Source organism: Phragmites australis, chromosome 11, assembly GCF_958298935.1.
Source record: "Phragmites australis chromosome 11, lpPhrAust1.1, whole genome shotgun sequence".
Lineage (NCBI taxonomy): Eukaryota > Viridiplantae > Streptophyta > Magnoliopsida > Poales > Poaceae > Phragmites > Phragmites australis.
Genome location: NC_084931.1, coordinates 20,356,675 through 20,370,579, shown reverse-complemented (window position 1 = coordinate 20,370,579; position 13,905 = coordinate 20,356,675). Strand labels below are relative to the sequence as shown.

Below are 13,905 nucleotides of genomic sequence, written 5' to 3'. Positions count from 1 at the left end.
TAGTTTCCTCTTTTTGGTGCTTCGATGCCAAAGGGGGAGAGTCTAGTGATAGGGGGAGTTGGTAGAGAGAGAGTAGCTAGAGAGTCTAGTGAGGTTTTGATTCAGGGGGAGCTTAGGTTTTTGGGTAGTTAAGTTCAGATTGTTGGATCTTATGGTTTTTGATGTAATGACAGGCTATTTGGTTCTCTATATGGATGTGTTTCGCTTGTCATTACATTGTGTTTATTTTCATGCGCGCATAATTCTTATTTATTCTAGCATGACAGGTCGTTGTAGCTCTATACTTTCTCTTGCTTAATTGATATATGCTGATGATTGCATAGTTTGGTAGGGTGCTCTTCAATTTCATATCTCTACTTCTAGTATGTGTTGTCATCAATCACCAAAAAGGGGGAGATTGTAGCATCTAGACCCCTAGGTAAGAGGTAAGGGTTTCGGTGATTAATGACAACCGTATCATTGTGACTAACGTATGCGTCTTGAGCAGTATCAAAGAAAAAGAAAAACTTAGTTAACAATGATGCCTTGATACTCTTGGCCCTTTAAGCGCTTATATGGACGATCAAAGGACCGGTACATGAAGATTAAGGATCTTCTAGTTCTAAGTGTCACAAGGAGATGAAGAACACTTAGAGTAGTATAGGTTCTATTTCTTTTTAGTCTTTTGACCGTACTATAAAGGGGGGTTAAGAGTTGTAGCTTGACCTAGATGAGTCTAGACATAGTTGATGCACACTTGTGAATTTCTAGAGCTAGATTGGTCATACAAGCTTTTGGTTCAGTGTCCAAGAAGTTAGAACTCAAGATTGTTTGAATTAGATAAATTCAGCAAAAATTTAACTCACCAGATGATCATCTGTATGAAGAGTATACTCACCGGAGCAATTTCCTAAGAGTTCTGAGTCGAAAAATTGTTGAAGTCCACATCGGATGGTCCGGCGTAGAAAAGAGTAATCGCCGGATGATTTTATACAGAGAGGTTGCAAACTATCGTCTGGCCGGTTTTAATGCGCCGGATGGTCCGCCGTAGAAAAGAGTAATCGCCGAATGATTTTATACAGAGAGGTTGCAAACTATCGTCTGGCTGGTTTCAATGCACCGGATGATCCGGCGTTAGTCCGGATGAAACGCCGGAGCTTTAATGGCTAATAAAACAGTTAACGGCTATTCTGTCAGGGGTATTAGCACCGGATAGTCAGATGTGAAGAGAGTTATTCACACCGGACCTTCCGGCGTTAAGAAAAGTTCTGGGTTGTTAGGCAACGGCTAATTCTTGATCCTTAGCCTATAAATACCCACTCATTTGGTCTTAAAAATGGCTCTTGCGACCCTGTAACAGCTCATACACTTGGTGTGTCATTTAGAAGTAAGAGAGAGCACTTGTGTTTAATTTCAAGTTCTTAGTTGAAGATTAAGGATATCTTTAGTGCTTGGAGAGTAACAAGTGTGCATCTAGCTGTTGTCTAGGTTTTGTCTTTGTCAAGTGAAGCTTGAAGCTTGTTACTCTTGGTGGTTGGCAACACCTAGACGGTCTTGGTGATCGAAGGTGTTCTCGGTGAGCTCTTGGAGGACTTGTGGGAGCCCCGAGAAGAGATGATGTACTTGGTTTGATGCTCGTCAATCCGGAGATGGAGAAAGGGCAATCAAGAGGGAGCACTTGAGTCTTGGTGACTCAAGGGGGAGCTACATCCTTGGTGGATGCTCCAACAAGGATTAGGGGGAAGTGCTAACTTCTCGAAACCTCGGGAAAAAATTGATGTTCTCTTCTCTAACTATTTACATTCCCGTATTTTACTTTGAGTATCTTGATTCTTGCAAGTCTTTCTTTTTACCGTTCTCTCTCTTAGTTATCTTGCTTGTTTAGTTGCCTTGTCCTAGTTTAAATCACGTAGTTGCATTCTCCTTTATCTAGGCTAAGGTTATTATTTGTTTTAGAAAGCGGTAGAAGTTTTAATTAACGCCTAATTCACCCCCTCTCTTGGGCCATTCGATCCTTTCAGCTGCTGGCTGCTTGCTTGCTTCTTCACGACGGCTGGCGCAGAGCGAGCGCGACAGCACGCACAACGGCACGACGGCGGCGTAGAGGCGCGGGACGGCACGGTGTGGCGACGGGGGAGCAAGTTCGGCCGACGACAGCTGCCGGCGACACGCGGCAGCGACGCGACGACGGCGGGGAAAACTCGACGCGCGACAGAGAGAGAGAAAACGCGAGCAGCTCGAAGGCTCTGGATGGGTCGAGGTGTCGACCGATCCATCCGGAGCTTTTATCTGTTGTTTTTTTTAATTTTTTTTTAACAACGAACTGTCTAAATTTAATAGACTTGCTACGGATCACAAAGTGCCCGGAACGAACATATGAATAGCAAAATGGGTTCGTCTCGACGAGATGAACGCAACCACGGTCTCCGATCGTCTATACGAGCCACGGATCAAAAAGTCAAAATTCTGGTCAAATCTCCTTTTTTTTCTCTCTCTCTCAAAAATTTGGTATTACAACCAGCTCGTGTAGAGCGTAGCAGGTTTCTTTGGGTCACTGTTGAGGAGGGTAAACAGGCGCTGAAGCATACCCCGGAACCTGTGGCTTGATGTCCCGGCTGCGCACGTACGTCAGGAACTGACAGGGCAGCTCCTCCAGAAGAGATTGGACAACGGAGACATGGCCACCTGCACACAAGGACGTAAATGCCGGCGATGAAATTGTATCAGAAACAATACTTTGTGCTATAATATGACAGCTAGAGTTTGATGATGGTAACAGGTACAGATGTTTTCTTTTGAAGCAAAGTATTAGAGGTACAAATATGATGGTGGCAAATAGCTGCTGACCTTGGACTTCCCTCATGGGAACAAACTGGACGACGTCGCGTGTCGCAATCCTGCCAGTCGAGCTTTCCAGTCGCTTACCGTTGTCTGCGTCTAGGATCTGCCGTAGATAATTTTATTCGGTAGAGCGAAAATAAGATCACAAAACAGTGTAATCCAATCCAACATCCTCCTTTGTTTAGTATCAGACAGGAGTAAAGTAGTACTGCATCATAAGTAGACAAACTTTCTGGCAGATGCAAGTGAATGTATGTCTGCAGCTTCATCGAATGCAAGGGTACTACAGGTGCAATTAAAAAGTTGCAGAACCATGCTGCGATGCCAGACTAAACTACTAAGTACCCAGATGGAGTGATACAGCATGCAACAGCTCAGCTTCAAAAGGAAACTCAGTGATGTGTTGAATCCATTCTGTATGGCATAATTTTACTTACAGCATAAAGTAAATGAGCATACAGTTTATTCAGGGTTATAGCTGACAGGAAAATATTCATAATATTTTTCATTTGTTAAAAATGGGGTATTTATCGCATACGAAGTAGATGCTTTACCTCCATTTGTTTGAAATCAGCATTTCCGACGCCAACAATGAGAATTGACAATGGCAAATCTGATGCCCTTACAATAGAATCTTTTGTTTCTTGGATGTCAGTGAGAACTCCATCCTGCAAAATTGCTCAGGTAAATGACACGGCCTAACAGAGGTCACAGAGAAATTTGATTGCATACCGTGATAATGAGCAAGACAAAATATTTATTGTTTGCACATTGAAGGGACTGGCTTGCAATTTCTGCAGCTTTGTTGATCACGGGCCCAAACATAGTTGGCCCAGCAAGCGAAACACTGCAAAGAGCAGTGGTGTACGCTGACATGATGCCTTCAACTCCAACGACCTGTGACTTAAACAAATAAAACCTTAGCACCAGTGATGATCTGGGAATTATAGATAGCATCATTAAGAAATAAAGAAACATAATATCAGTATAAGCAATATGAATGCTACCAATAGTTATAATCTATATATATGTTGCCCATTTTGCTGGCAATGTTCAACAAGACTTCAGAAACAATACCACACATGACTGGCAGTCCTATAACTATACTAATACATGACTGACATAAACAAATTCCAAATCGGTTCACACTATCACAGACACAAATGTTAAGAGTAAAAATTTATCTATAACAATAATAAAGGTGAATAAGAAAAACAAACATGACATTCACAAGTCATACAGGTATTATCATTAAGATAAGTTTCCAAAGTTGGTTTATAGGGGACAACTCATGTTAGTCGACGATTATATGGTTGTGAAAGTAGAGAAAAAAATTAACTCGGAAATGTTCAACATAGTTAAAATAAACAACTCAGCAGACATGAACCTCACCTCACAGTCATTGCTAGTTGTATTCAAGTTAAAATAATGCAAAATACGCCCTTCTGTCTTTGCTCCAAAGCCCCATGCAGGGAATCGCCTATCACTGTCATAAAACTGTAGAATTTCGCCGACCCCTAGGATTGCCTAACATGTTTAATGATCTGATTAGAGGCCTTTTGTTGCTTTTGAAAAAGTTAAGAAAATCAGACAAATACTAACCTGTTGGTATGAATTAGGTCTGCCAGAGGGGTCAATGTAGTGCAAGGATTGTGGTGCACGGGGGTCGCCATTTGAAGCTGAAACAAGAGAGAAGAAAATCACATATGTTAAACACATAGACAGAGCTACATATACTTATAACATAAGCTGACAAACCGAACTAACCGGTAAAATCTACAGCCACCATAAAATTAAGCTCAAATCCACTGGAAATATAGTCCAAGAAAGTATGCTGGACTTTTTCCTGCAACTTATCTACAAACAATTGTCCCTTCAACTGAAAACAATTCGGACATATGAAGAGAAGTTAGATAGAGTGAATTTTTGTTCGGTATATCACGTCACATCATATAGGAGAACTCAAACCTTTTTTTGTCCCTTATGGCTGTAAAAATTTGCTCCAGACTTTGAGTTATATAGATTTTCAAGCTGAGTAATAGTTGTCTGGAAGGCCCTATTATCAGACAAGCAAGAGCATAATTAATCTCAGAACCAACAGCAAATGATACAAAACACTTTGTTAGTCATTTACATACCCAATCAGTTCATGGTCACCACTGGAATCAAAATCGAAACACTCAACTAGCAGAGGGTTGTCCTGAAATGTAGTACAGAGGGGGGAAAACACCAGGTCAACATTGAATTTACACATGTGCTAAGCAATGATAGTACAAATATCATCATATCAGTTGACTTGTACTTGCCTTGCTTCCATATTGTTGGGAAGTTAGAGTGATTGGCCTCCAAACAGGGTTTAAGTTGTTCATTATGACTTCTGTTTTGCAGATAGGAATGGGACCAGCTGTCTCTACCAGTTTTGATATTCTCAAGAAGGGATCCTGTGTAATCAATATCAAGCAAGACTTTTGAGAACTGTAAATAATTTATCAGCTTATAACATTCTGCACTGCAGTACTACTGAAGGAAGATATCCATACACTTTTGGAGAACACATCTTTGTTTTCCAAGTTCAGGCACCGCAGTGCCATCTCGACAGCCATTCTAGAGGAATCGCTTTCTTCAGCATGCACAGTCATTGTTCCCAGAAGAGCATGTCCAGAACCGCTTCGGAGGTTCAATGTTAGGCTATGGTTGAATTTTGTGACAATCTGTGAATGGAGCAAAGGAGCGCAAAACAAAATCATGCAACACAATCTTGTTTCACTTCTTAATTTGCAAATATTTAGATAACTTGTACAAAACCGAAAATTCTGCAACAAATTGTTTGTTGCAATCATCAATCTAATTGATGTTGTACCAACCTCTGATACGTTGCAGCATGTTTCCCCTAGAAAATCTTGCTGAGCCAAGTTCAACATCTGCATAGAAGAACAAATGCAGATTTCATAAGTTGTATATAAAGTTGACAGCTGTAAATGAAAGCAAAGCTATATAGTTCTGCTATGAGTGAGGATTTATTTCCCACGGTTACCGATTAAATTTTCATTCACAAAATAATCCATCTAAGTGACTGCGGTAAAACAGAAATTCTATCCTAGGCTATTTTATCACTTGCTAAATTCTTCTGCAAATTGAACAATTGAGATAATTGTTCCTTGCAAATCAACCTTCTTGTCATGAGCAAATATTAACTATATGTGTGCAATATATTGGAAAACAAATGATTAAAATATATACATCAACAAATGTGGCCATGCACATACAAGGAAGAATATTGTATATTGTAATAAAATAAGAAAGAACTGTTTGCTGATTTCAACAGTTGTCCATAGGTAATTAAGTATTCAGTTTGAATAGAGGCACAGAAGAAATAAAAGAATGAATTAAGGGTACAGAAAACTAAAACCTTCACTGGAGTTTTGTGATACTTTGTGTCAACGTCATATATCTTGAATCTACCATGAGTTAAAGAGCATTAGCAGTTAGTAGGAGCTTTCTGCGAGTAATATCTACATTTCTATCGTCAAAAACTTACATGAGTGGCTGCACAATCTCAAATTGGTAAGACATTGTAGCCTTTGTGATCCATGACGGTTCCAGTGAATTCAAAATCACTTCAGTACGGCCAATCTCTTCTAGCCTTCCGTCTTTTTTAGTGTAGACCACTAACATAGGATCACTCTAGAGCAAACAGATAATAGATTAATTTTTAAAGGAAAAAGGTACACATGGAAAGCAACCAAGCAGAATTAAGCACAGTGCATCTCGTTTGATACATATACGGTTATACACTGTTCACTGTACTAAATTTGTTTTCTGTGGGTCAGGTGTAATATAGATGGAGTTTGTCTACTCTAGTTGACGGTGAAAGATGGGCATATCAATATGAAATCATAAAACTACAAGGATCATTGTACACAATATCAACTTATAGTTTGTTCATTTTACACAACATTAACCTATCATTTGTAGCTAAGAATATTCAAGAATTCAGCAATACCCATTCCAAGACTGATATATTTTAATTTTTTGACATAATGGTGTTATGCCTCTGGAAAAAGACTTGTGCTACTGAAACAGAAGTAGGAATATGAATATTGAGATTAAACTGCTTAGAAAATAGAATGCAAGTTTGCACCTTTGAAAGAACATCCATATCCCGCAACTTTGATGCTGAAAACGACAGCTGCAATTAGAGGAAGAAAACAACTATCAGCATAGAAGATCATCAGATTGACACCCAAAATCAACTTGGGAACATGGTCGTAAGCTTTGCAATGTAGACCGAATTGGTGATACGGTATCATATGCTAGTACACCACCCTTTGCATGCATTAAAATCACTAAGAAAAATTCAAACAAACCAACCCACAAATCAGAAACAGACGTACAATTTTTGTATCCATTTTCAGGGTGCATGGACCGGCCACAAGGGATGTGGGACAAGAAGTGAGTGAGGAGTGTAAAATCAACAAATGTAATGCCTGAGCCCAGATATCTTCATGTGGATGGCAGATGGCAAAGCATATTGTTTGAATTGTTTCAAAATTTATCGGGAATAAAAAAATTAAATGTTTGACTAACTATTTAGCAAAACTATAGGAAGTAAGCCCACCAAGTCATTATGTCAAACGATAAGGTATTAGTGCCGGCCAGTCTCTGCATCTCATATGGTTTTTTATAAAGCAAAAGATCTTCCTCTCCTTCCCCCACCCAGCTTCTCCTGGGCGTTCAAAATAAATAGAGCAAAAGATGATATCCACCACCCACTCCAACTGAAACCGTATTTGACCTTCCTAATCCCCTTCCAGAAAACACCTCCGTGATGAAATTTTAATAAAAAAAACTACAATGAGGATCCAGCATTGATTGAGGTATGCAATTGCAGGCTTGTACTAAATCATTTTAAAAAACAACATAGAGTTCCGCAACATTTTTGGTGCGGAATATATTTTCCAAAACTAAGTCCGGACAAAAAATTGACATACAAAACAATCTTGCTTGGGATCAACTAATGATATCACTTGCATCGCGAGCAATTTTAGAGGAAAAAAACGTCTATCAAAAGTAAGCACCTAAACCTAAAATGGGGATTCGACATTCAATTCCCAAAAGCCACTCCAAACAAGTACTTCAGCAACGCCAAAAAAAAACTTGGCACATCAAAATCAACACAAATTGAAGCGAGTGCACATAAAAATGCAACCAGAATCCTAACTCCAAACTTCGAATCCCGCGTAACCCGTTCAAAACGAAGCGGACCACCAAACACAACCAACAAAACCCCAATCCCTCGCCCTAACCCGAAATCGCAGCAATCACAATCTCCCAAACCCCACTTCCAACCACTGGCCGGGGCCGACAGAGAGAGCTCAACCACCCGGACCCGGAGCGCAAAAATTGGAACCATCCGGAACCAGCAAGGGTTTCGGGCTCCCGTCGAAGAACGAGCGTTACCTCGATGGGCGTGTAGAGGCTGCGGAGGCCGCGCGTCTGGAAGAAGTAGTCGACCGCGTCGTTCGGCCCATCCGGCTGCGCCGCCCCGCTGCTCCTCCCGCCCCCGCCGCCTCCCACGGCCTCCATCCCGCCCCGCACGTCGCCGGCGACGGAGAAGCACCCTCCCATCTCTCTCTCTCTCTCTCTCTCTCTCTCTCTCTCGATCTCGAGCGTTACGAGTTTGAGATGGGGACCGGAGAGGCGATTGACTAGCCAGTAGTGAGTTTGAGATGGGGACCGGAGAGGCGATTGACTAGCCAGTAGTACTACTATTTCGTTTCGCCTTCGCCCAGGGACGGGATATATTTATAGGGAGGGAGCCAGCCAGCCAGCCCATAGCGACAGAGACCACCTGGAGAAGCTGTTCAATTTTCGTCACAAACTGTTCCTATTTCTGAGACGCGGCAATTTTATTTGCAGAAGGTCCTGAGCGTCGTACAAGGGAAGCATTTTTGTTTCAGGAACTTTCGTGCTAAAAACAGGCTTATTCGCACGCGGTTTGCCTTATTTCTGTTATGATAAAATTATGATGACTTATTTATAAAAGATAATAGTCATTGTGAGTCAGTTGCGTTAAAATAGGAGGATGAATTTAGAAAAATGAAAAACCTCACTTAACTTGTTTGGTAGAGTTTTATTGATTTAAATTTTTTAGAGGGAGTAATTTTTTAATAAAAGTGGTTTTGTGATTGAAAGTGAATTTTTATGGTAAATTTTATTGATAAAGTGACTCTATGTGAAAAATGAATCAGAGAAAACTATTTTTTTTTTCAACTCTTAGCATTTCATTTAGTTTTGAAAATCACTCATTCGGATTCTACTTGAAGAATTAAAAACTGAAAATTGTTGTTTGATAGAGCTCCCTCTCATTTCAATTAGAAAGATGCTATGAAAGTTCAATCAAACAGAGCTCTGGTGTTCAATCATGAAGAAGGTGGGCACCCTAGTTCGAGCTCTGCCAACCGACTAAGCGCACTTTCTCTGCACATCCTCTGCCAACCGACCAAGCACACCATGATTTCTTTCAAACATTAGATGCCCTAAATACTACAGGATGCATACTAATTTTAGAATCTTTACAGCACCATAACTTTTTTGAAATACTGCCCAGTATTGGACAGTGGAGATGTTCGGTTGCAACATACATTGTGATTTGAAAAAAAGAAAAACATAACTTTCATCTCCACCGAATCCTTAAACACGCTGTACATACATGACCTCGACAACGCTAGTAAAATAGCGACAACAAAAAGGACCGAAGACCAACTTCTAGGTCCATACTTTGAAGTGGTACGGTTCCCAAGTCCCATCACTTTTGTTTCGATTGGTTTGGTTTGTTCATGGAACGTCCCGTTGCAAATCTCGGAAACCACCGGAGCAACGGCCCGGAAACTGCCGCACGCGACGCGCGAGCATACTGCGCGTGGTGCCCGGTGGCCCCGGTACGCACGCGGCCTCTCGCCTCTTTCGGAAAGGATCACGCTGCGGCACCGCCACCCACGTGGGTGGGTGTCACTGCCACGTCGATCTGACTCTGCCTCGGGTGATCTGATCGGGTCGCCCTAGCCAGTCGTCGCCGCACGATGGACGTTGGTGCTGCGGCGCGTCGATGGTGGTGGAGCTCTCGTCGCGGAAAACCAGTCGCCGCCGGCCGAGTGCGCGTTTTTGCTTCTGGGAATTGCCTGGTACGCTCCGGTTCGGAGTCAACGCCATGGATTGGGATCGAGAACGAGAGCGCCTTCCCGTCTCGGAAGCTGAGGGCACAATCAACACTAATAGAGGGTCATACCATCACGCTGACAGGGTTTTCGGAACTTCGGAAAGGAATACAAATGCGTGACATTGACTGCTAAATCAAGTGAATTCACATGTGAACGTCCATAACCGAAGAAGAAACTGCTACAGCTGATCGTATAAGCTGAGCAACAGAGATATCAATACTATACCCTAACCGTGGAAGAATTAGTGGCCTCTCAGTAGATCCTAAATATGTATGTACACATATATATGTAGTACATATGTACAATATACATGTATATATGTGTGTATATATGTATATACATATATATGTAATTTTCTTTTCCAAAAATTCTAGAAAAATATCGAAATGAATATTAGTTACATTAATAAATCAGCTGAAAAAATCTAAAATGCAAAGAAAAATATCTAAAACTAAAAAAAATATGAAACAATTTTTTTTATTACTTTCACCTACATGTACATACATAAAAGTACTATTGTTTTCTCTATATTGTTTTCTCTATAATTAATTTAATGTGTTTAACATTAATAATTTTATAAATAAATATTGAAATGTATGAAATTTATAAACTTAATTTTTAAATCTTCTTTTATCGTACTCTACACAGAAAAAAAATAAACGCGACGTACACACGCCAAATCAGACTAAGTGTATACTGGTGTCAGCTGCAGATGGTCTGCAAGGCTTCAGGTCTCAATCCACAGATTACCAAGCAAATAAATCAGCAGGTCAATCATCAAAGAGATAAAAACACAAGGAAACAGGCTGTGAATTGCGTAAAAGGTTACTAGATGACTTGTAATAATTCAAGGACTCGCCTTCAACGACGCCCACAAAAGGGCACAAATCAGTCTAGGAGCATTCAAGTTTTGCCAAAGCAGAATTAACGGGATAGTATTTAAACGACAGACAAATGGCACATTGCCAGCATAGCTTAGCAGTTCACGAGATAACAGCAATGGCCGTCGACAAAACTTAGGTGATAGCGAAGCATCTAGGTATCCCAAAAGCAGGCACCGAATCAACCACCAGACACATCATTTCTTCTTGGCAGCAGCCTTGGTCACCTTGGCACCGGTAGGGTCCTTCTTCTCCACGCTCTTGATGACTCCAACAGCAACCGTCTGCCTCATGTCACGTACAGCGAAACGACCCAGAGGAGGGTACGCGGAGAAGGTCTCCACTACCATGGGCTTGGTGGGAATCATCTTCACCATACCAGCATCACCGTTCTTCAGGAACTTGGGCTCCTTCTCGAGCTCCTTGCCAGATCGCCTGTCGATCTTGGTCAGGAGCTCAGCAAACTTGACAGCAATGTGGGAGGTGTGGCAGTCCAGCACTGGGGCGTAGCCGTTGCCAATCTGCCCAGGGTGGTTCATGATGATGACCTGGGAGGTGAAGCTGGCAGCCTCCTTGGCAGGGTCATCCTTGGAGTTGGAGGCCACATACCCACGCTTGATATCCTTCACCGCAACGTTCTTCACGTTGAAACCAACATTGTCACCGGGAAGGGCCTCCTGGAGAGCCTCGTGGTGCATCTCAACAGACTTGACCTCAGTGGTCAGGCCGCTGGGACCAAAGGTAACAACCATACCAGGCTTGAGGACACCAGTCTCAACACGACCAACAGGGACAGTGCCAATACCACCAATCTTGTACACATCCTGAAGGGGGAGACGCAGGGGCTTGTCCGAAGGCCTCTTGGGCTCATTGATCTGGTCAAGAGCCTCAAGCAGGGTTGGGCCCTTGTACCAGTCAAGGTTGGTGGACCTCTCAATCATGTTGTCACCCTCGAAACCAGAGATGGGAACGAAGGGAATCTTGTCAGGGTTGTAGCCAACCTTCTTGAGGTAGGAGGAGACTTCCTTCACAATCTCATCGTATCGGGCCTTCGAATACTTGGGAGTGGTGGCATCCATCTATAAACAGAACAGCAGCATACCATTACAGCATGTAAACAGTGTATATTTGAGAGAATATAGTACATCAAACAAAATTTATTGGTCATCTGCACTTCTTTCAGGGAATAAACTTGTTTAAAGTGGCATGTCAAACGGCAATAAGTAAATATAATCAGGTAGATGAATATATATCCTAAACCATAGACAAATAAATAAATGTTACCCAGTGCAGGCTGTAACAAATATAAAACAAGTACAAAAATACAGACCCCACTAGGTATATGTGACGTATCCTAATAATGATAGCAAGCACCAGTAGAAAATTAAATTCTGCAGCACTTATGTTCGCATTTCATATGCTGTACACCTTTAATACCCCGATACTTCAGGACAATACTTTGGATGTGTGAACAAGAAATGTACATAAAAATTACTGAAAAAACCTACGTAAGCATATCACAATTAACTAAGCTGAACCATCATGCATAAATATGCAGGAAACAGATGGTTATTAATGCAGGCCATTGGCATCTATTTAAACTTTGGCCGTCAAATTCAGTATACCACTTGGATACTAGCATTTGTGTTGGAAGCGTAAAATAAGTATCAGATTAAAAAACAGGCAGTGTAACTGTGTGCAAATACGCAAAGCTGGACTACCAACGATTATATTTAAGAACGTTCATGAACAAAAAAGCAAAATAGGAATTTCATTAATTATACCTTGTTGCAGCAGCAAATCATCTGCTTCACTCCAAGAGTGAAAGCAAGGAGAGCATGCTCACGGGTCTGGCCATCCTTGGAGATACCAGCCTCAAAACCACCAGTGGTGGAGTCAATGATAAGGACAGCACAATCAGCCTGGGAGGTGCCGGTGATCATGTTCTTGATGAAGTCACGGTGTCCGGGGGCATCAATTACAGTGCAGTAGTACTTGGTGGTCTCGAACTTCCACAGGGCGATATCGATGGTGATACCTCTCTCACGCTCAGCCTTGAGCTTGTCGAGCACCCACGCGTACTTGAACGACCTCTTGTTCATTTCCGCTGCCTCTTTCTCGAACCTCTCGATCACACGCTTGTCGATACCGCCAAGCTTGTAGATCAGGTGGCCGGTGGTGGTCGACTTGCCGGAGTCGACGTGGCCGATGACCACGATGTTGATGTGAGTCTTCTCCTTACCCATGGCTGAAGGGAAATCTCAAGACTGCGACATGAATCAGCAGTCAGAAGCAATGTATGGGCCAAACCAGCAAGCAAAGAATACAACCAGACGGATAATATTACAGATCGGGAACCAGATCAAACAAGAACGAGGCAACGGTGATAGATCAGGCATCAAACGAGAAGGCTCTCGGCGAAACGAGAGGGAAGAGAGGTGCGTGCGGGTGCGGGTGCGGCTGAAGAGTACCTCGGCGGCGGATGGGGGCAGATCGAGGACGTCGGATCTCTCCTCGCCTTGCTCGCGTCGCCCCTCGCGGTCTGTGGCGGCTGAGCTGAGTGCGTGTGGGATTTGGGAACGGGGTGGAGCTAGGTTTTGGGGAGGTACAAATAGGCATGGTGAATGGGCTATTGGGCCACTAAATCAGCAGATGGGCCAAGAAAATGAAGCGTAGCATCAGCCCGTGGGGGCAAGACCGTTTCGAATTTCCTATCGGCACCTCGCTTTAAGATTGGTGCGGAGGAAAATCGAATGGCCATGGACGCTTCTCCCTCCTCCCTGTCTTCCCAAGTGTGGTTGGGTGAGGGGGCGAGAACCCTACCAGCCACGGGAGGCGGGCACTGTCGGGGTGAGAATGTTATAGCGATATTCCCGACGAAGCTAGGTTAGTGAGGGAGAGGATGGTGAGTGTAGATCTAACAAGAAGAAGGAGGAGAAAAGAAGAAGGTAACGCAAGGAAGAAGAGGGGCATGATGATGGCGC

The 13,905-nt window shown here is 42.5% G+C and overlaps 2 protein-coding genes across 2 annotated transcripts; both read right to left on the bottom strand.

The window, feature by feature from the left end:
• Positions 1 to 2,362: 2,362 nt before the first annotated feature.
• Positions 2,363 to 8,580, bottom strand: LOC133884833 (protein BONZAI 3-like). The gene is made up of 16 exons (XM_062324401.1): positions 8,281 to 8,580; positions 6,962 to 7,009; positions 6,359 to 6,504; positions 6,230 to 6,278; positions 5,685 to 5,741; positions 5,361 to 5,531; positions 5,127 to 5,261; positions 4,959 to 5,020; positions 4,789 to 4,876; positions 4,588 to 4,699; positions 4,423 to 4,499; positions 4,213 to 4,347; positions 3,553 to 3,717; positions 3,375 to 3,488; positions 2,827 to 2,923; positions 2,363 to 2,664 (listed from the first exon to the last, which is right to left on the bottom strand). The coding sequence occupies exons 1-16, from the start codon at positions 8,446 to 8,448 to the stop codon at positions 2,531 to 2,533; spliced, it is 1,758 nt and encodes a 585-aa protein (XP_062180385.1). The 5' UTR covers positions 8,449 to 8,580; the 3' UTR covers positions 2,363 to 2,530.
• Positions 8,581 to 10,853: 2,273 nt separating this feature from the next.
• On the bottom strand, positions 10,854 to 13,545 carry LOC133885670 (elongation factor 1-alpha-like). Its single transcript, XM_062325408.1, has 3 exons — positions 13,393 to 13,545; positions 12,706 to 13,188; positions 10,854 to 12,000 (listed from the first exon to the last, which is right to left on the bottom strand). The coding sequence occupies exons 2-3, from the start codon at positions 13,165 to 13,167 to the stop codon at positions 11,119 to 11,121; spliced, it is 1,344 nt and encodes a 447-aa protein (XP_062181392.1). The 5' UTR covers positions 13,168 to 13,188; positions 13,393 to 13,545; the 3' UTR covers positions 10,854 to 11,118.
• Between the last annotated feature and the right edge of the window lie 360 nt (positions 13,546 to 13,905).

Bases quoted from the DNA above. Each gene is read 5' to 3' on its own strand.
- LOC133884833 (XM_062324401.1), bottom strand. From the start codon at position 8,448: ATGGGAGGGTGCTTCTCCGTCGCCGGCGACGTGCGGGGCGGGATGGAG. The intron at 4,700-4,788 runs GTTTGAGTTCTC...AATTGTTTTCAG, and splicing joins GCCATAAGGGACAAAAAAAG to TTGAAGGGACAATTGTTTGT. The intron at 3,718-4,212 runs GTGAGGTTCATG...TTTAAGTCACAG, and splicing joins CAACTAGCAATGACTGTGAG to GTCGTTGGAGTTGAAGGCAT.
- LOC133885670 (XM_062325408.1), bottom strand. From the start codon at position 13,167: ATGGGTAAGGAGAAGACTCACATCAACATCGTGGTCATCGGCCACGTC. The intron at 12,001-12,705 runs GTATAATTAATG...TTCTGTTTATAG, and splicing joins TGATTTGCTGCTGCAACAAG to ATGGATGCCACCACTCCCAA.